General features: G+C 48.9%; 1 protein-coding gene across 1 annotated transcript; it reads left to right on the top strand.

The window, feature by feature from the left end:
- Positions 1 to 5149: 5149 nt before the first annotated feature.
- Positions 5150 to 19382, top strand: LOC136569406 (TOG array regulator of axonemal microtubules protein 2-like). Its single transcript, XM_066569799.1, has 12 exons — positions 5150 to 5304; positions 6998 to 7103; positions 7823 to 8058; positions 9572 to 9724; positions 10901 to 11018; positions 11914 to 12017; positions 13394 to 13598; positions 14784 to 15000; positions 16068 to 16154; positions 18326 to 18557; positions 18699 to 18775; positions 19231 to 19382. The coding sequence occupies exons 1-12, from the start codon at positions 5150 to 5152 to the stop codon at positions 19380 to 19382; spliced, it is 1842 nt and encodes a 613-aa protein (XP_066425896.1).
- Positions 19383 to 22052: the final 2670 nt, after the last annotated feature.

Here is a 22052-nt window from a genome sequence, read left to right as displayed (position 1 = left end):
ATCAGGAACACAGTTCACATTTGGGTATCACTTCAGCAATGCAGTGATTTTCTTTGAATTTCCTCTAAAATATTCCAACAAAGAGAAGAAAACATTGATCTAAATGCTTACAGGTATTGGAACCTGGGACTTCTTTTAAGAACCAGAAAGAAGATGTTTACTAAAATCAGCATGAATAAGGGCAGATAAGAATCTCTGTCAAGAGCAATCTCCATCTCTGCCCTTCTCTATCAGACACAGAGGCTCTCCAGCATGCAGGGCCTGAGGCCTTTGTCATGCAGCAGGTTTCAGGCTGCTGGCCAACAGAGTAATGTCATGTCTGCTGCCACTGGCCCATCCCTTGGGAGAGGGCCTAGGCATTGTACCTTGCTGCTCTCAATCCCAATCTCTGTGTTTTAGGAGAGCTCTACAATCTGGAACATGTCTTGCCTTTTGGCCAGCATGGCGTTTTTGGGGGCTTGAAGTCTGCCAGAGCTTTACAGGAACCTTTGCTTCCATTCCCAGGCATCCCACTGAGCCAGGCCAAGGAGACGGATCACCCCAGCAGCGATGGTCTTACGAGGGACAAAGAGCTGAGGGACGGCTTTGGAAAGGTAAGGGATAAGGACAGGGATGAGCAGACTTCCTTTCCAGTGGCTGTTTAGTGCTTGGCCCAAAATGTCACTGAAAATCATAATCTTCTCCTCCTGGAGGATAAGGAGGGGGATTCTCTTGGGAATATATTTCACAGCTACAGGGCAATTGCCTGGCTATTTCCAGTGGTGCCAAGGTCACTGTTTTGGAGATGGTGCTAAGGTGACGCCAGAAGCGTTCTTTAGGTGCGAAGGCTGTTTTAGAGAAGTTCTGAATGGCAGAGCAAGCTACACATCCGCGAACGTGGGCAAAGTGCATTCCTTGGAAGCAGAGAAGCAAAGATTCTAATGTTGAGTGTAAGCAAGGCTGCAAAATCAAATGGGAGAGTTTGATTTTTCCTGGTTACCTTTGTGGCTGTATCTCACAGCCCCCTCATTATCAATTTTTCTGCTCATTAACATCAGTGTTTCTGCAACTTGTTTTCACCAAAAGGAGTCCTCCTTTTGGTCTGCTGGTCTCAGAGACCAAGTGCTTGAGAGCTGAGTCCCTCAGAAGCCAGGAAGTGAGAAACAGCTGCAATTGCTGGCCATGAGTGTTAAGCTACAGCTCATTAGCCCTCCTTGCTGGGTATTGCACATGGTTTTCATTCTCCTGCCACGGCCTGTAGGAACTGAACTGCCTGCTCACTGTCATGTGAGCTCTTCATCTGTCTTGGAGCACTCCTATGAGTTTCATGCTTCAAGCAGGGCTTCCTGACATAGGTTGTAGTTGCAGCAGTGGAAGGTTGTGGCACTACAGTGTTCCACCTCACTGTGTGTAATTGTAATCCAGGTGAGGACTGGAGACATTCCTCTGAAACTATTGGAATGTATATGGAGCTGCATTGAAGCCTATGGCACTCTGTGCTCCTGATGAGATGCTGTGTCTGGTTTGTGTGTCTCTGCTTACAGTCTACTGTATTTCCATTGCACCTAGATCCGTGCTGCATTGTGGAAGTTGGCTCAAAAGAACTTAGAGCCAAAGGACATAGAGCATATTGTGGAAGAGATGAAGGAAAGAAGACAAAAGAAAAGATTCTTGCAGCTTCCTCCAGAGATAGTTGAGCCTGGGGATGCAGCTGAAGCAAGTAAGTGGTGGCTACACTTGTGGTGATCCTTTTCAACCACTTGCTTGCCCTTTGCACAATGTTGCAATCAGACTGGGGGGGGCTGTTCCGCTTGCATCTGAGTGGAAGCTTGCATTAGGATTTAATTCTGTTGCCCAAAGAAAAATACAGAGGCATGAAGTGTCTTGCCCATGGCCTCACTGGGTCAGTAACAGAATTGCAGCTTCCCACCTTCACCTCTAAAGTCTTTCAGAGTAGAAAACTCTATCTTGCAAAGTACGCTGGGGCTTCAGACTCTCTCCTGGAGAGCAGCCTCCAGGAAGGTGAGTCCAAAAGAATGCTTTTCAACCAGGCTGCAACCTGAAAGAAACAAATTCAATTCCTTCTGATGAAAACACCAGCGATCCTTCTCCTGCCACTCCCTGCTGAGGAGCTGGCGCTGTAGAGCTGTGCTGAAGCCCCAGCCAGGGCTTCTGTTGTAGCCCCAGGAGCAAGCAGTGCTCCTGACTGAATCCTGGCTGAGGGGCTCTGCCTGCAGGGCTGTGAGCGCTGCCCCAGGGCGGCAGCAGGGCCCTGAGGAGGCAGCACTCAGCCCGAGGGCATCACGCAGGGTTATCTGCACTTTCTTTGGCAACTTGCCCTGCCTGCCTCTGGAACAGAACAAAAGCAAAGCAATACTGGCTTTTCCTGGTTTCCTGGGGGAAGAATCACCACAGTTTGCTTTTAAGCTAGAAGAGGGTAGATTTAGATTAGATATTAGGGAGAATTTTTTGTATAATGAAGGGGATGAAAAGCTGGCAGGATTTGCCCAGAGAAGCTGTTGTTGGTCCCTCCTTGAAGGTGTTCAAGGCCAGTTTACATGGGGCTCTGAGGAACCTGATCTCAATGAAGATGTCCCTGCTCACAGGGGTTGGACTAGATGGTGGTTAAAGGTGCCTTCCAACCCAAATTCTTCTAGGATTCTGTGATTCCGTGATCAATGTCCCATGTTAGCGTTATACTTGGTATAAAGTGGTATACCATTGTTATACTTGGAGTTGTTTGCAATAACAAAGGGACGTTGCCCAGCTCCAGCAAATTTTCTGGCCCTTTATATCATCACCCTGTCCAGCTGCCTCCACTTACAAGCTCCTCTTTGCTCCCTGCAGCCTTTAGCCTACCACCTATCAATGGCACAGCTCCTAGTGTGCAGATGAAACACCCTGGTAGTGCCTTGAAGAAGAAGGTCTTGAGAAAGCAGGACAACGTGCACTTACTGCCCAATAAGCACGTCATCCATGGGGATGGCAGCTTCCCACGCAGCTCCTCAGGTAAGCCTGCTCCGTGGCAGCTTTTTCCCACTCGGGATTTTTCCGGTACAAGGAGCACAAGGAGCACAAACTGCTTCCTGCCTCAGCCATCACAGCTGGGATCTTGAGCCCATAGCCTGTCCTTGGAATGAACAGCAAATCTACTTTTGAGTTACTCCAGTTTGGTAGTAGCAGAGGTTTGGTTCTCAGAGATCCATCAGAAAGTGGAGCTGAATAAAGTCGTGGTAAAGGCCTAAGCTCTGGCTTTTGCCCATCCTGGCAGTCCAAACTACAGCACTGGTGCCTGGAGGCAGCTGTGACTGCAGGGATGAGCTGCGGGGCAGTCTGCCAGGGTGTGCTCCCTGTGCACCTACGAGTGCCACCACCATCAGCTGTCCACTCACCATCTGGGCCCTCTGCCTGTGCTGCTGTCCTGCTCTGCAGCCAGCTGTTCTGCTATCCCAGCAAGGGCTGTCTCTGCATGGCCGTCAGCAGCGTGGTGCAGCCGTGCCTCTGCTCCCAGAAGTGCCCGATGGCTCCTCGCTGCCGCCATCCCACGGCCTGCAATGCCAAGAGGGAACAAGCAGCGCCTCCTGTGTCACCCACCCAATACAGAGGCCGTGTGTAGCAGATGGCAGCCAGGAGGGGCTGCCTGCTGCTCCCAGGCTGTTTGCTGCCTGCAGCAAATACCCAGCAGATAGCCCTAGTGGCTCTTGTCTCTCCTTTGTGGCTACACAGCCAGTGATCACAGCCTGTGCTGTGATCCCAAGGAGGGTGAGGTTATAGGAAGGGAGCTAGGAATGATACTTGGAATGCTCTTTCCAAGTGATGCTACTTCATGTTCAGAATTGACCAGAACTAGCCTGACGTGGCTCTCCATTCACAGTGAATCTAGATGTGTGTGTCTACATACTTCTGCAGTGCCATCACTGATGTCAGTGACTGGGGTACATCAGTGACACCGAGATTAGCTCCTGTCTGAATATTTTTGATTTTATGGTTCCTCCATACTTTCTGAGAGCATGCAAGGTAGCACAAAAACCCTCCAGAGTCTAGAAGAGTTCATCTAGGGTCTGTGCAATATTTATACTCCCTCATTTTAGACAGCTCAAATGCTGCCATCTACACATTAGAAAATGAGCTTTTGAGTACATGATGTAAAATTTTTGATTGACAGTGCTTTTCATGACAAATGGGTTTCATAAGAAATGCATTTATCATCTGATTTTTTTCATGCCTTGTAAATTTTTTTTCTTTACCAAGAAATTCATTTAAGGCAAATCCAGGTCAATTGATTAACAAGAGAGTCTGTCTGCAACAATGTGCATCTGTATTTGCCTATTTTTATCCTCAAAATGCATCTGGAAGGCTTTTTTTTATCAACTGTCCCGTCTGGAAATTGCTTTTTCCACAAGAGAGCTTAGAAACTGCTGAGTTTGCAAACACATCCATTAGATGACAAATCAATTTCACCTTAGCATCTTTGAAATACAGCCAGTGTGGACCTCTAAAAGATGAAAGATTCATGATTTTTGGAAAGAACAAAATGCATGAAAGACTCCCTTTTACTGGGAAGGGTAATTCCATGTTACCCTTCCCAATAGTAGGCTAACATGGATGTGCACTCAGCTGCCTCTGTCTAGAATATTTGAAGTCAATGAAAACAGAGGTCAGATGTGAAGGGTCAGGTATGGCTGTTTCCTGGTCGTTGCTCCGTGGGCATTGAGCCGGGCCCCGCAGGGCTGGGTTGTTCAGGCTTGGCTTGGCGCTGTCACAAGGCAGCTGCAGGTCTTTCCTGAGGGAGTTGCAGAGTGTCCCTGTCCTCAGGGTTGGGGGAAATGAGGACACCGAAAAAAGAGAGGCCCCTGAGGGGTTCCCTCCTGGGCTGGCCAGTAGTGCTGTGGGCGCTGTTTCGCAGGGAGCGGGAGCTCTGCAGCCTCAGGAAGCTGCCGCTGGCTGTGGCACCTGTGGCACTTGGGAGCTGGCGCTGTGGGGGCAATTGTCAGGTTCAGCCTGGAGCTGTGCCCAGCTGGGGGAGGCTGGGAGCAAGCAAGGAGCCCCAGGATCCAGGCAGCAGGGAAGCCTCTGACCCAGCGGCAGCGTGTGTCACACAGAGCCCTGGCTGGGAGATGGGGCTGCAGGCCGCGCCAGGGCGGGTGCCTTGCCCGGGGCTGCAGCGCCCATGGCCGACCCTCTCCTTACAGTGACCCCGCAGACGGCCACTGGTGCCAAGCACCAAGAGGAGCCGCTCCGTGCGCATGGGCAGAAGGACAGAGCCTCTTCAGACCCACAGCAGTCCTTGCAGGAGGCACTCTCCATGCTGGGCAGCGATGACTGGTAAGAAAGGCCCCGTTCCCTCTGTGTCCCTCTGAGCGTTAAGGTCGGTCAGAAGCGTGTCTTGCTCGTGCCTCGGAGCCCTGAGAGCCCCGAGGGCCAAAGGGCACAGGTGAAACCCCTGCAGAGCAGGGAGAGCATATAGATTGGAGAGCAGCCTTTTCTTGGCCTTGCTCTGCAGCAGTGCTCCAGCTGCAGCAGGCCTGTGCTGTTTCCTTGCTTTGCCTGCTGCTCCATGGAGCTGCAAAGGAAATATTGAGGGAAGAGAGAAAGCTGTGGCATGAGATGATTTGCTGGCTGAAGGCAAGAAGCAGGATGGCAGCAGCTTTGAGTGTAGAGATTTGGGTGCCTTGGGCCACTGGCCCAGTGGGACTGAGTAAGATTCCTCTGTGCTCCCACTGCTGACAGCAATGGCAGGGACTCCTGCATGTGAGTCCCAGAAGCAGCTCCAGGGAGTTCCTCTTTCTGAGAAATGGACTGAGTTGTGCTTTCAAGTCCATCAGCATGTCATTAGTGGTGAAGCACTCATGGCAGAAGAGAAGGAAAAAGAAATAAAATCCTCTAGGAATCTTGCACTTTTGGAAGTCAACTATTTCCTTCTCACTGCTTCATATGTTTTGTCAATACTGAGATGTTTTGTCAATACTCCCAATGTGTCCCAAAATTATACACAGGCAGAAGGTGGCCCAGAGGTGATAATCCTACAAATATGAGATGATAATGGTTTTCTTTTTGATGGCTTTTTGATCACTCCCTGGTGGATGCTTCATTCACACAGGGCTTAGGCCTGCATTCACACTGGGATAAGCATGAAAAACTGGCCACAATGCATCTCCTTGTGCAGATCCCTTTGCTTTGCCCTTTCTCTTTTGCTTTCTCTTCCCCATTTCTCTTTGGTGCCCTGTGAGGTACAGAGAGCTTCTGCAGGTATGGGGGGTCCTGATGACACTCAGGGGTGCCCATGGGATCGGTCAGCAGCCCTGTGCTGCAGCCCTGATGCCTCACATACCTTCCTGTGGCTGAGGGCCTGCACAAAGCAAGTGCTGAGAGATGGAGTTGTTTGCACCTTTTAAATAACATGTTGCTCTTGTGGGGGTTGTTTTAGGTAGGAGTGTTGTGGGAAAGCCAGAGTTTCAACAGTTCTTGTCCAGAGATGGAATCTTAATCTTCTGGGACATCCTGCTTCTTTTTTGGGGAATGTGTGAGGTGGAGTGGAGTGGGTGACAGACAGGCCTAGATTGTGGAGGGGGAACTCAGCTCCAGAGTGGCAGTGCTGACTCTCAGTGCTGAACTGCCTGCTGGGGCTGACAAAGAAGGAAAATGTCCCAGTAGCAGCCTGCTGGGACTGTGTCTCAGGGACAGGTACAGGGAGGTGACAAGAAACAGCAGCATGGCCCAGCCTCACAGCTTCTAGGAAGTAGTGGGAGAGGCACTTCACGTGCCAGAGCTTTCAGAAAGGCTGTCTTCTCAAACGTCCACAAATGAAGACTCTGAAAGCCCTCTCTTTGCCTCTTGGATTTGTGTACGCTTTTGACAGCCACAACATCCAGTGGCAGTGTGTTCCATCATTTCATTAAGTGCTCCTTGAAAAGCACCTCCCATTGTTTGACTGAGCTGCCAGCCTGGTCACTTCAGGGGGTGCTGCCTAGTTCTTGGGTAGAGAGGAATATCAATCTTTTTGTTACTTGCCTTTCAGGGAACTGAAGAAGAAGGGACTCTTCAACATCACACGCCTGGCTGAGTCCCATGCAGCAGTCCTGCTTTGTCGACTTCGTGAGATTTGCTTGGCAGTTACCAGCGAGGTGAGAACATTGTTCTGAATTCTTCCCCATACTTCATACACGGCTTGTAGAGTAGATATGTGCTTGTTCATCTCCATGTGTGCTCAGGGACTGCCTTCATTTCTGGTTTTAGACCTTCTACTTCTAATGTCTGTAGGATCTGTGTGTACGTGCAGCTGTATTTACTGGCAGCTTGGGTATCTGGCACTTGTCATGAGGTGCCATTTGAATGCAATGTGCAAATGCAGAAACTGAGACACTAATGATGTTATTTGCCAGAATCCTAATCTCTGCCCAAGCTGTAATTCAACACTGCAAATGAGTCTGTAGACCTGAGCCTGTGTTTTCTGTTTCCTGTCTGAGTGCTTCAACTGCTGGTGTTGCTTTCCGGAACAGGAGCATCCGACACTTTTATCTTTATGACTTGTGCCTTTATGATTTGAAAGCAGCCCTTGTTTTAATTTTCTAGTGAAAGAGCCTAAAATCAATGTAGTGCCCATTGTAGAAAGGTTAAATTTCACACTTAGGTGAAATTTTTTTAGGCCTGCAGTAAGCAGGTGTGAGGTCAGAAATTGGTGCCAGAGTAAGTGCCTTTCTGTGCTTGTGCTCTCCTGCTCTTAATGTACTTTTACGATCCTCTGGACACAGTGGGATGTGTTGTCATTTCCTGGGACTTGTGTTGAAGGCAAGTGGTTTTCTGTTCAAGGTGATAATTATATTTCCCCTCCCGATTTCCCCAGGTGACCAACCTCCGGTCCAAGGTGTCCTACTCTGCAATCGTCACACTGGGAGAGCTCTTTGCAATCTTGAAGAAGGACATGGATTCCCAGGTGGATGAGGTTGCTCCAGTCCTTCTCCAGATGGTCTGGAACTCACCAGAGTTTGTTCAGAAGGCAGCCTCTCAGAGCCTGGGGATCATGGTGGAGAACGTGACTCCTGCACGAGCAATGACTGCTCTCATGGACAAGGGAGTCAAGTAGGTTCTTCTTCATTTAGTGCTATTCTTCACCTTCTAGTGTGTGGGTGAGGGGAGGGATGAGGGAAAGAATGGGAATGCTGGGAGGGAAGGGTCCGGCATCCTGCATCTTCTCTGGACTCAGGTACTCGATTCTCCCATCAACCTCATTTCTTTCCTCTTGCCACCTATTTCTGCCCTCCTGCAGCCCATTGGGTCACAGAATCACAGAACTATACAATATGGGGAGTTGGAAGCAGCCCTTCAGGATCATCAATTCCAGCTTCTGGCCTTGCACAGAACAGCCCAAGGGTCACCCTGTGTGCCTGAGATTGTTCAAATGCTTCTTCAACTCTGTCAGCTTGGTGCTGTGACCAGTGCCCTGGGGAGCCTGTTGCAGGGCCCAAGCACCCTCTGGGTGAAAAATTTTTTCCTGATATCCAAACTAAAGCTCCTCTGAGTCAGTTTCCTGCTGCTTCCTGGAGTTCTCCCAGTCTGTCAGAGTTTCCTAGATATGGTGAACAGTGGGGAAATGCAAGTGCCTGCAAAGGCTAAGGATAGAGCCTTGTGCTTTTGTGGGAAGAGGGACAATTGCAATTGCAGCTGTGAGCGCTCTTTGATATTTCACAGCACTAACCACAGAGGCCCTGGGGAAAACCACGTTTTCCTCATGATGCCATTAACCTGAGAAATAAGGAGGGTCCTTGCTGGGGTGTGGAGCACATGGGGGAGAATGTGCTGGGTGTGGCACAGCCTGCACAGCAGGTGCAGCTCGTGCCATAAGGAGCCCTGTGTGACTGTGCTGGCCTTAGAGCTCTGCTTTCTATTCAAAATGAAGTTTCATGTTAGCCTTGAGATGATGAATCACTTCACAGGCCCCTTCACAGGCCGAGTGCCATGGGACAGCTGAAGCAAATGCTGCCCTAAGTGTTGGTGCCTGATAGTTCCCAAGAGACAATCTCTAGATCAGGACAACCTGGCTAAACTGACTGCCCCCCTTTCCTTAGCTTTGCAATAGGGTAAAGCACTCAGATGTATCTGTTGCCAAGCCTCACAGAAGAAAGAGGCTGTATTGCTGGATATTCCGCAGCTTCATGCCCCACAGTGTGTTTTCCCTGCATTTGTTTCATCCCAGAGGTCTGCAGATGTGGGAAGAAATGGGTGGAAAGAGCCTCATCCTGCTGCAGCTCTGTGTAGTGGGTGCCCTCTGATGGGTCTGCATGAATTTTCCTTAATTTCTAAATAATTCATATGCGATCTATTACTTTAATCTTTCTTCGAGTAAATTTTGGGAAAGAAATGAAATATCAGATAGTGCAGGGAGACGGAATTCCTCCCTCTTCCATGCAGGCAGTCCTTCTGTACAATGCTAACTTTGTGTTTATCTGAGGACAGAACCTTCTGCAGGTGCCTGAAGCTGCAGGGAGAGCCCAGGCTCCTTCCCCCAGCAAGGACAGGGAGCAGGCTCTGGCCAAGGCCTGTGCTGCTGCTGCTCCTTGTCCCTGTGCCCCAGGGTTTGTTCTCTCCTTCCCAGGAGCCGCTACGTCCAGGTGCGGAAGTGTGCGGCCGAACTCCTCCTGTCCTTGATGGAGAAAATGGGAGTCACCAAGCTTGCAGGCACCCCCAGGGCTGAGAGGCTGGCACACGTGGCAGGGACACTGGCTCAGGACTGTCACAAGGACACAAGGTAATGATCTTCCTTTCACCTCCAAAACCAGGAAAACTGTTTTGTCTTTGGCTTTAAAGGTAAAACTACAAAAGAGTGGAAACTCAAGGAAATAATACGTGACCTCACTGTGTGGATGAGGGTCACAGAATCGTGGAATATGCTGCGTTGGATTGGACTTATCGGGGTCATCCAGTCCAGCTCCTGGCCATGTGCAGGGCACTCCAAGGATCACTCCACGTGCCTGAGAGCATTGTCCAAACGCTTCTTGAGCTCTGTCAGGCTTGGTGCTGTGACCGCTGCTCTGGGTTGCCTGGGGAAATGACTGTAGTGGGAAACCTGAGGTTGGCCAGCAAGAAGGAGCATTGCCAACTTCCTGTGACTTGAAGTATTCTTTACTGAGTTCAAAAGAGCTCATATTAGCCAGTACAAGAGTTTATTATGGCCTTAGGTATACAACACAAAGCCAAAGTGTTCGCTAATGTTTATCACTGAAGGATCCCAAACATCTGTTTCTGGCAAAGTCACGAAGACTTTCCTAGAAATATTTCAGGGGTCTTTAGCCAATGTATTCATTCTTCCTAAACCCCTTCTGCAGATTTCTACAATGCTGTTACGTGGGGCACACTGTCCTCCAACTTTCTTCTTGAAGAAAACTGTGGTTTCCTAGTGGCAAAATCAACCCAAACCACCAAGATCCCCTTACTTTGATGATGAAGTTCCCATTAATAGTTGCCAAGAACACCAGAACAACTAGCTGACCCTGTGCATACATATAGTATAGAATAATCAACAGGATGCAGGAGGTGTTTTGTCCTGGCTTCTCTGCCAGTTAAAGAAAGGCAAATTATTGTGCAATGGCAGCAGGACACTGCTAATAGACTCTGTCAACAAAGCAGATGTGTTTTGCTTGATCCCTGGGAACACCCACAGTTTCAGAGTGAATGGTGTTTTCCTGTGGCCCCATGTTCTCCTCTTGCTTCTTGTGTTCAGCTGACAACACTGTGCAGTGTCAAGTGGAGGTAAATCTCCCTCTTTGCTGAGTAGGTTGTGCCTTCTCATGCAAGGATTGCACCTGATGAGTTTAAGGTACCAGCCCCTTCTGTTAACACTCTTCCTTGGTTCACTGTTCTTTTGTTTCCTTCCTGCCTCCCTCTCTCCCTTCTTTCTGCCATCCTTCCTTTCTTCCTTCCTCAGGCATTATGGCCAGGAGATGGTGAAGATGTTGCTGAGTCATCAAAAATTTAAAATGCTCCTGGAACAATCTCTTTCCACGCATGACCTGGAAGATATCCTGACAAGAATTAAGAAGAAAGTAAGTGCTTGGCAGAAGAAATGCTTCCTTTGTCCAAGTATTACCACTGCTAATACGAGACCAAACATACCAAATCTGTCTTTATCTCATTCCTCTTCTGCTGAATCACTTTGCTCCTGGGAATGAGCTGTTAATCCTCAGCCTGTTCATCTGCAGGCCACAAAGGAACTGCTATTATTAGGGGAAAAGTGGGGTTTTGAAGATTTTGAATATCAGTCACAAAGAGGAAAGGGAAAGAGGAGAACATGGGTTTACATTTAAGCGTAAGCCCCCACCACGCTCTCCCTACTGACTCTGCCCCCAGTAAAGCAATTAAGTGAGAACAGAAGATAACAAAGTCTGAGGATAACAGAGTCTTTGCAAAAGTGACTGCAAGTAACACTGCCAAGAAAACTTCCAAATATACAAAAGATGTCCAAGTCAGTCCTAGTTACTACAATTTCTCTCTGTCTTTTGGGAATATTGCCCTGCTGTCAAGCCCTGTGGAGCTGGAAGAAGCTTGGGGAGTGTGCCTTTGTGCAGGAGCAGGGAGAGTGAGCATTGAACCAAATCAACTTCCAACACAATGGGCCAACCCCCAGAGTCCAATTTTTTCTGCTGCTTCCTTTAAGACCACTCATTGCCTATCAGTTTGCATTGTTCCCATTTATGCTCAAGACTAGTGAATTTGGGAATTTAGACTGCTGCTCGGTGTGCTAGCACCCATAACCTGCCTTGGGCTATTGAAAACAAAGAGTTGGCACCAATGAATCTCTGGTCTGTTTATTTCTGTAAGTTAGGAAGTGTTTCCCTAAGCCTTGGTACTACATTGATCCAGGTTCTAACTTGTGTTTTAAAGAGGGAATTTCCTATTTTATATTCTGAAGATTCATAGGGTTTCTCTATGTCTTTGTAGGGGATGGAAAAGCAGAAGGGCGAACGCCCATCTGTCAAGGAGCCGGTGGAGAAGAGGAACGATGGCTCGAAGGAGCCCCAGGCCACAGTGCCTTCTAGCAAACGGTACTGAGCACTTTTGTCAGATGTGACAAAGCACATGACAAGCTCGACACGCCTCTTCCACAGAAAAATCTTTCTGCTGGAGATGACCAGTGCAAGAGATTGTTTCCTTTTCCTACAAATGCTCTAGGATAAAAAACGTCTCCTTCTGCATTGTGTTGAACACAACTTCTCTGGAGGGCTTTCCACAAAAATTGGGTGACAGAAAGACATCCATTGGTTGCAGCTCAGCCCATCCAGTGCAGTGGCAAGGGCAGTGCTGTGCAGGCTAGGAGAGGGCAGAGTTTCTGCTGCCTGCCTTGAGACAAGTAAATTCAACCAGGTTTTTTTTTCATCCAAGTGGAATGATAAATAAAACACCCTTTTTAGATGGGTGTTTTAATGAGAAGTCCCAGTCTAGAAGCAACATGCCATTCCCCAAACAAGCAGTTCCCATCCATGTGGTTTGGCCTGGCTGAATCATGGTTTTCTTACCCTCAAACAGTGCCAAGTTTGAGTAGTAAGGAGCAAGGCAATTCCTGAGCCATTTTGGTCAACAGGTGTCTCAATGTGGACTTTTGTCTTGGTATTCCTTTCCTTCATAGAGTTTGCTTGATGGACAGCATGTTTGGTTTATTTCCCCCTGTGCTGCAATCAGCATTGAAGATAGGAATTTGGTCCTTGCTGTCTCTTCATGCCACTGGCAGAGCTACTTGCTCCTCTGATAAGAGAGGGAATTTCTTGAGCTCTGTCCTGCTCAGCGGTGGCAGGAAAGTGACCACATGCCTCAGTAGCATGGCCAGCATCTTCCCGTGCTCATGGAAGAGACAGGTTCATCCAAGGGGATTACTCCCAGAGAATTTGTTAAGTTGTGCATCTAGTCTCTAGGGAAGAAAAGGAAATGTGACTGTAATTCTTGGAGGTCTGGCTTCTGTTTCTATCTCTGTTACTGATTTTCTGGATCCTTCAGATATGCCCCTGTTCACCTGTTCAGATGCATCTGAGCTACTTTTCCAGATTCTCATGCCTGGTTGTTGAGACACTTCTCCAGAGTGATGAGTTTCCTTACTATAAGACACACACGTGCCATATGAGGAGGCATTTAAACTTGGAAGTAGTGTCTCCCTTTCCCCACAAAGCAATGTGACCTGTGTGCCTTGGAAGGCATCTGAAGATAGATCAGGTGCATCTCATCCTTGGTTTTCCTGAGGGAGCAGTGATGAGAATGCCACTTGCAGATTGTCTCCCGTAATGATTGTCACGAGGTCCACATTGTTCTTCAGAGCTTCAAGATTTTCTAGCTTGAAATCACATTGTTAGGAAAACTTGTCAGGATGTTTGGCTCACAATTAACTGAAGGTATTATCAGCAACAGGCCCTAATTTGGTTTTGTTTTCCAGGGTGAAATCTACCTCTGATGGACACCTCCTACACCGTGCAAAAGCCCAGGTCAGATTACCAGCAGCTGTGGAAGGAAGGGAGTCACTCCAGAAGCTTTACCATCTCCTGGAAGCCAAGGGGTTTCAGACACGGATGGAAGGAGTGGCACTCCTCCTAGACCTGTCCAAAACCAGCCCCCAGCTCATCTCCACTAACATTGTCCAAGTATGTAGGGCATCTTCATTGCTCTTTTCCTTTTGCTCCTTTCCCAAGCCTGGAGAAGCAAACTTAATTCAGTGTGTCTTGGCACTACACCCTGGTTGTTTGGGACAGGCTGGTTCCCTCTTACCCAGACAAATTTAATTCTGGTCCAGGCTTCAGGACAAGTTATTTCAGTCTAGTTGTATAGGTCTGGCAGGTGCCTATTGCTGCTGTTCATCAGAGATGATGGCAGAATTTTCGCTGGTGTAACTGCTGCTGTCTCCTACTGCTAGCTGGGTGAAGTGAAGGGAAAACCAGCCCTTGAAAGCATGGCAATTATTCTCCAGACCAAAGATGGGTTTTCCTGGGGAAGAGAAGTATCAGGCTGGGTTGGTTTAAACCCAGTTATTTTTAAAAGGATACTTCTGTAAACTCCATTTTGTCTTGCACAAGCACAACTCTGGCTACTCATTTCCATCCTCATCCCTATTCCTCTTGGTAAAGATGGTGCTCACCCTTCTTGAGGGGACCTTTTTTCTCTTTGGAAAAGGAGGAAAACAGCTAAGAACGGATCTCTGCCTTCTCCTCCCAGCAGCTGCTTTTTCCCTTTTTCCAGAAAATGGTGCCTGATGATGTGGCTGTCAAGGCACTGAACCTGCTCTAATGAGAGCTGTAGAGCACATTCCATTTCAGAAGTCCACCTGTTAGAGAGATGGTCTGGATCCTGGAAGAGTTGATCAGAGTCCTGCACTTCACCAGGCACAGGTTCTGAGACAGACAAAATAAAACTTAGATCTCCTCCAGCCACAGTCTTGATAAAATCATAACTGCCCTCAGTACTTGAGGCAACTGTATAGAAAAATGGGCATGGTAAATATCTGCTTCCATACTTGTAAAGCAAAGGTAGCCTTTTACAGTAATAAATGGAATTGATTTAATGATTTATAGATGGAGAGAAATACCATAGGAACATTTCTGGCCCCAGCCAAACCTCTTAAAAACAGATGAAAATCTCTCCAGCAGCATCAGGTTGTGCAACCATTCCAGTGCAACCATTCCCACAGGAAAACAGTGAAATTGTGCAAGCAAGGGCTGACCTGACAGAAAGGACCACTTTCATCTTTTATATTGCTGAGTGCTCATTTCTACATCCCCTCTTCAAACAAGGTCATTTTAATCCAGCTTTCATGTTGTTTGTTCTCTCCACAGATTTTTGATTATTTTGTCCTGAGAATAAATGACACCCACAAGAGAGTGAAGGAAAAGGCGCTGGACGTGCTGGCAGAAATCATTGGACTCCTGAAAGATGCCCTGAAGCCGGTGATGACCCCTTTGGTTGAAGGCATAACAAAGAACCTGAACTCAAAGGATCCTGGGGTTCATGCCGCAGCTGTGAAGGCACTGGACAAATCCGTTGCTCATTTAGGTAAGGCTGAGCCCTGGCATGGACTCTCCTCAGCCGTGTCTCTGTCTGTCCCACACGAGAGAGCGCTGAGTGCCTTGGGAGCTGTTGTTGTCTGTGGAACGCTCCAGCTGACACCCACCAGGAGCTGTGCAGGTGCAGTCCTTATGCACCAGTCCCCAACAGGCTGGAATGTGCAGCAGCATTTCCCAACAGTCCCAGGCTCCCTTGGCTCTGTGCTGCTTGTCTGAAGAGCAAGTCCTGGACTCCAGCTTTGCTACAATTCAGAGGCAAAGGAGTTTTGGAGTTTGCTTGGGCCCTGTCTGACTTCCCAAATGACCAGCTTTGCTGCTGGCATGAAGGGACACCGGCCCATCAGAGCTTCTGCAGAGCAGCCACCTGGAAGGCTCTACATTAGAGGCATTAGCTGCCTATTTCCCACCTTTCTTCTTTGTCTTCTTTTTCCAAAGAGGAACTGATGATTCACCAAGTTCATTTCTTTAGAACAAACAGGTCTAAATCCAGCTGTCAATGATGCCTTGTTCCACATGTTGTTTTGCATGGGGCAAGATGGCAACAGCATATACCTGCCTAGGCAAGGGCTGCTGTAAATTCCTTTGCCACAGAGATTTATGTCGCTCTGAAAATGCCTGAAAAACGGAGTGTTGAAGAGGCAGGTCTTCAAGGGGAGTTTCCACTTTCTCCACTTCAGCTGCTCTGTGAACTCACAAACTGCCTGAGTCAGTGCCTTTCTGTGTCCCAATATGGGCTTCTTCCCTTTTGCTCTGGGATGCAAAACTTTTTCACTGCTTCCATGTGACTGAACTGTTGAGGTCCCTGATGTGAAATATTTTAACATAGCTCCTGGTACAGCAGACAACTTTGGATTCACAAATGTGAAAGGAGAGCTTTTCTTTTGGAATTTAAAACTCTGCCAAGTAGGCTGGAAGGAAAGACAAAAAGGAATCAAAAATCAGCAGAAGTTGATTTTATTGTATAAAATGGGGTTGCCCCTGCTCTTTCCCTCCTCCTCACTCTCCTTTCTGCTATGCCCTCACACAAGTGAGCAGAAACGTGTGTTTCACTTGTAGATGAAGTGTCACTGATGAAAGAGCTCAGCAACCAATGGAGCAAACTGAGTGGCCAAGCCCTGCTGGATGTCACAGAGCGTATCACAGGTATGGCCTCCCCTTCTAAGCCAAGAAGTCTCTGGGGGAGTATTTACAGGGAATGCCTGTGAACAGACAGCAGAGTAGCTCCTCCAAATCAGGAGGTGCTGAGCTTGTCCCTCCTGCCCAATAGCCAAGGCAGGTGTAGCTGGAAGGCATTCCCTGGCTGCTGCAGAGCTGTGCAGCATCTGAGATGGGGGCAGAGCTCGGCCTGGGGGCTGAGCTCTCACTGGGGCATCTCAGAACCCACCTGCAGGAGAAGGAGGGCCTAAAAAGTACCCCAGCTGGCTCCTCTCTTGGAAGCCCAGGGACATCTGTGATCCTTAAGGGAAAAGGGTGACAAACCCTGTTTCAGGGAATCTGTTTTGTTCTCACAGAATCCTTGTTTTTCTCCTGGAAAGTTTTGAGGCTGAACCGTGCAGAGCCTAGGGGTCACAGCTTAGGTCAAAACTCAACACAGCTCTTAGAGGCACAGATTTAGTGCAAGGCAGGCTTTGGGGACACAGGGGCAGAAGCAGAGTGCTGGGGCTCCCTGCCTCTGCTGTCCAAGTGGCACTGGACTGAGCAGTTCAGCGTGTGCAGACAGTGTCTTCCTGTGTCTGCACTGTCCAAAATGCTACAAATGCAGCTGATAATTGATTCCTCAGAGGAGCTTGCTATGTCAGCAGTAGCCAAGGGATGGAAAAATGATAATCTCAATAGATAGTAGAGAAGACAACTGATAGCCTTGCATGAACTGGGGCTAAATCCACTGCTAATTATGCCAACATCTTTAAATGCAAGGTGTAATACACTTGGTGTCTTCATTGGGAATCTCAAAAGGGCATGTTCAGTGATTAGGATGTCAAAGGCCCTTTAAAGAGCATTTAATAAAGTAGATCTCCAGCCATAGGGAATTTAGTTTTGCAGACATTTTGATCTCTTTTTCAAAGAAAGGAATTAAGCATAAATTAGGACTACTTTAGAAAGAGCAGATGTTCTCTCTGAGATTTAGTAGGAACAGACAGCTTGCTCCTCATGTTAAGTAGTCACCAATGTCTTTAATGACATTTAAACTCAAATGAGCTCCCAATATAAAATGGGTACCATAACCCTTTTTCTGCTTAGCAGAATTGGTTTTGGGTACTTTCAGGAGATGTTTCAGTGTTGAATTGTCGCATTAAGGTGCTGGTGGATTAACAGCATAGAGAAAATGAAGTCTCTTCCACCACAGAATAATAAATGGCTACTGCATAACATTTTGCATGATCAGAAAATAAGAATGGACTCCAGAGCGTATTTCAGCTTTTGATCTCTCAGCCAGATTTGCCATGCAAGAAACCTGTTGGTAGTCATTTTTTGTCTGTGTTTGATATAGTTCAGAAAATGAGCAGAGAGCAGATTTCAGACACAATGATGTTAGGAAGCAATTGTGTTTTGGTTAAATTTCAGTCCCCTGTGTATTATTCTTCTCTCTCTATTACCCCTATTTCAGTGGACATTATAAGGAAAAATGCTATTAACATTGAGAGGGGAAATGCCATAAAAATGTGGAGATGCTCAAATGCCAGGGCAATGGGTAATTCTCTAAGGCACCCTGAGGTTTGCAACAGCTCTTTGCTGGAAGCCACAAAAGCATTCTGCCAGAGACACCAGCTAGCCACTGATGTTTCTCATCCAGCTGTCAAGCAGCAGCCATCTCTGGTGGGCTGGAGTTTTGAAGTGTGTTCTAATACTGCCCTTTGCTGCATGCCACAGAGCAAAGGGAAGAGCCAGATAAGACTTTTGGCCCTTGGCATCAAAGTTACAAAGATGGAATCATCCCTTTTATTAGAAATCTCTCCATTGCCTCTCTAGGGTGCATTTCCAAATCTTCCGTGTGGGTTTAGACAACTTCTTAATGGAAAAAAAAAGGAAGTTTGACATTTCAGTCATTGTTCATGCAGAAACAGATTGTGAAATGATTTAGTAAAGGTACAAAGTCTGCCACAGGTACAAAGCTCTGGCTGGAGAAATTGCTCCTGAGGGGTTGGTGGTTCTGTTTCAAGGATGATCAGCTGCAATGCCCATTTCTGGGCCATGGGGCTCTGTGTGCTATTTCACTGATCTTGGCCAGAGAGGCTTCCAAGAAGCAAACCCAGAGGTAGATCCTTGTTTGCATTGAGGCTGGTGGGTAAGGAGCTGTGTCTCTGTCCCGGCAGTGCTTGTGGAATGGGTCCATGCCAGGAGCCCTGAAGTGGTGCAGCGCTACGCCCTGCCCGTGCTCTGGTGCTGCCTGGAGAACAAGGCGCTGCCTGTGCGAAGCGCCAACGTCTGCGCCGTGGTCACCAAGCTTGCCTGTGCCCTCTGCCATGTGATGGGCACCCAGATGATTAAGTGTGCTGAGAGCAAGCCTCCACACATGCAGGAAAACCTCTCCAGCCTTTTGGGCTGGTGAAGGTTTGATGTTCTCCAGAGAGCTGACCAAGTGCTGAGTTGGACACCTCCGGATGGGACTTGTTAGCTGTGCCAAAAATAACAAAACACTAAGGAAGGGTGTGCATCTGCCCCCGCTCTCTCCATTGCCCTTCCTAGTCATGGTATGGGGGGCCTGAAGCAACTCCAGGCTGAGGACAAAGTGAAGACCAAGCATGGATCAGCCTCACAAAGAGGTAAGGTGGGAGCCGGGCCGCTCTCTGGTGGGAGGAAGGGTCTTGTGGCAGCCCAGAGAGGCTGTGCGCATTGCCAGGGAACAGCTGTGCCCTGCATGTGCCCCCTGCAAGGAGCTGTGCTGCTGCCAGTGCCCCGTGGAGCTGCAGGGCTGCTGAGATGTGGGGCAGGGAGAGGAGCAGGAGGGTGCATGTGCAGCTGAGCCTTTCCTGGAGAGCACAGGGCTCTGGGCTCCCTGCTGTCCCAGGGCAGCCCAGAGGTCGGGCTGTTCCTGTGCTAGCTCTGGGGAAGTGGGGCAGGGTATCGCCCTGGCCTGCCTCAAGTGTCTGCCAGCAGGGGCATGTTTCCCTGTTCAACTATTGAAAAGTTTCCAGGAAATGTATCCCATGAAACGTACCTTTAGCTGCTTTAGGTTTGCATTGCAGCCTCTGTTACTCTCTGTGTTTCCACTTTGCAGGCCTGACTGGCTACACTCTTACCAAGAAGTTTTCTCTGCACACTTCCCATTGTCTCTCCACCACGAAGTCCTTGCCTCCTGTCCAGAAGAGCCCTCATTCCTCCAAGCACAGGAAGAAGTTGGCACCTGCTAGAAGACTGTTGGAAGATTAGGATTTATATGTTAGGCTTTATAGTTGCAGATGTTACATATGTTCAGATCTTTAGATGTAGTTCTGAATAACTGTCTTTTCATTGTATCTTGAAATTTTGATTACTTATTTTTAATTGTATATTTTTTTTGATGATTTTAAAAAGTTAAATAAATGTGGCATTCACATTCTCTGAACAGAGAGAGAATTCTCTCTCAGAGGATTTTTCCTGGAGAAGTACAGAGAGAAGAAGAGGAAACATTTTTTAACTCTGCTTGCTGCTCCTGTTGTTTTGCACATGTGGAATGTGTTAAGAGGATTGTTTACTTGAAGGGACTTCCTAATTGGATTCTGGTTGTTCATATTAATTGGCCTGTTGGGTCAATGCTGTGTCCTGGCTGTCACAAGACAGCCACAGGTTTTTCTTTAGTATTCTTTGTAGTATAGTGTTCTTTAATATAGTGTAGTATAATGGAATATAATATACTTTTAATAAATTGTTCAGCCTTCTGAATCAATGGAGTCAGATGCCAATCATTCCCTGGTCAGCGGTGCCCTGCTTTTCAATAAATAAACAAACAAACAAACAACAAATAAATAAAATTGAAATGGAGAATGTGAGACCAGGACCTGCCAGCCTAGAGCTTCTGGGAGTGCAGCTCACTCGATGTGCCAGTGTCTCACCACATGCTTTCCTCATTGGGCCGCTCCACTTCCTCTTTTGCCATGGCTTCTCTGTGTCATTTGTGCTGCTCTTCGTTACTTGGCATTACAACGGGACCAGCTTTTCGCAAGTTTGGGGGACAATGGACCCAAAAGATCCTGTCTAGTCAAAAGTTTTCCATGTAGATGTATTCTCTGCTCACCAAAGGCCTGAGCAAAGAAACCTGGAGGAGTGTGCCCAAATGGCAAAACTTTGCTCCTTTGCAATCTCGCACTGGAAAAAGGCACATCTCTGCAAGTGTCAGTGTCTTCTGTCTGCCATCAATTGTTTTGCTGCAACTAGCACAGCAGGCATCAGGCTGGAGAGAGGCTCAGCTGATGTCAGGGAGCTGCCCCACAGTGAAAAAAAGCAATGAACTTTTATCTCCCAAACCCATCTCCCCAGAGGCTCCAGCAGGATTCCTCTGCTTCCCAGAAATACAAAGAAATAGGGCTGAGAAGACCCTCTGCAGCTATGTGTTCATGCCCAAGACTTTGCTGATGCCATTTGGGTTTTGCCTTTTTTTCTTTTCTATCTTTTCTGTATTCTTGCACATCTATTTAGAGCTCTGTAGACTACTCTATTTGTGACTACTTTTCCCAGTCCTTTGCCACGGCCTTTGCCTAAGCAGAAAGACAAACTTGCAGAGCTCCAAGCGCCGGGGAGGGGGGTAGAAGGCCCCAGTGTTATCTTGGTTCTTCCTGGGACAGACCCCTCCGGGGAGCTGGTGGACTCACCATCCCTGCAAGCCTTTAAAAGAAGACTGGATGTGGTACTCGCTGCCGTGCTTTAGTAGAGGTGTCAGGAAATAGGTTGGACTCGATCATTTTTGAAACTGGCTGTCTTCCAAGGCAGCGATTCTGTGATTCTGTCACTGAGGGAGCTTTTCTGCCAGCCCTGGAAAGGGCTGCGGGGACCCTTGGCCGAGGACCGCCATCAGGGCTCATGGAAAAGCAGCAAAGGGCTCAAGGCGAAGGCCGAGAGGGCAGAGCTGCCCCAGCGCGGCCCAGAGCGAGCCTCACGTCCTCCTCCTCAACCTGCGCCCTCTGCGCTGCCTTTGCGGCACCGGCGGCTCCTCTCGCTGCGGGGCTCCAGGGCGCGCTGGGGGCCGGGCCCCTCGTCTTCGGCAAGCGCCGGAGCCTCGGGGAGAGCTGCGGCTGCGGCCCTGGGCACGGCCAGCTGCCGCTATAGCCGGCTCCTGCCGCGGCTCCTGCCTCTGCTCCGGCCTCTGCTCCTGCCTCTGCTCCTGCCCTGTGCGCAGACACGGCCGAGGGCTGCCCGGCAGCTCCCTGCCGCTCCGCGGCGGGCCCGGCCGGGCTGCTGCTCTCTGCGGCCTCTGCCCGCCGCTGCCGGCCCCGCCGCGCTCCCGCCCGCCTCTGCCGCAGCCGGGCCCACACGGGAGGCAGCACATTGCGGCCGGCTCGGAAAAGCCCTGCCCGCAAACTGCCCGCCACGGCCTCGGCCTCAGGGCACGGGCTGCCGGCGTCCTTGCAGCTGCGAGCCGGCCCAGGCCGCCTGCCGGCCTCGGCCACAGCTCCGGCCTGTGTCCCCATGGCCGCGGCTGCTCGGCCCAGCGGGCTGAGCACAGCGGGCGCCAGCAGCAGCAGCTCCTGACGGGCCCAGCCTCCGCGCGCTCCGAGCCCGCCCTCCCCTGAATTCCAGCCCTGAGGGCCTTGGCGTCCCAATGCATCCCCTGCGGACAGCAGAGTCGGCTGCTGAGCTCAGCCCATGGTGACACCACCAAGTGACCAATGGAAAATTCACCAAATCCTCAGCAGAGACAAGAGAAAACTCCCATGCTGCCTGACAGCCTGAAGCAACTGCCAATTCCACATCATTCCATCCACGTGGGAAAAGAGACTTTTGTATTAAAGCAGAAAAGAGTTGTCTAAAAGGAGGCCAGGAACAAACAACAAAGTTCTTTGGACTCATGTTTCTTGTGGCTGTTTGAAAGACCAAGAAAATGCAATCTTTGCTCTTCTGACACAG

The sequence above is a fragment of the Molothrus aeneus genome, chromosome Z, assembly GCF_037042795.1.
Source record: "Molothrus aeneus isolate 106 chromosome Z, BPBGC_Maene_1.0, whole genome shotgun sequence".
In the NCBI taxonomy this organism is placed as follows: domain Eukaryota; kingdom Metazoa; phylum Chordata; class Aves; order Passeriformes; family Icteridae; genus Molothrus; species Molothrus aeneus.
Note: the sequence above shows the minus strand (reverse complement) of the source record. Positions and strands in the feature narration are given on the sequence as shown.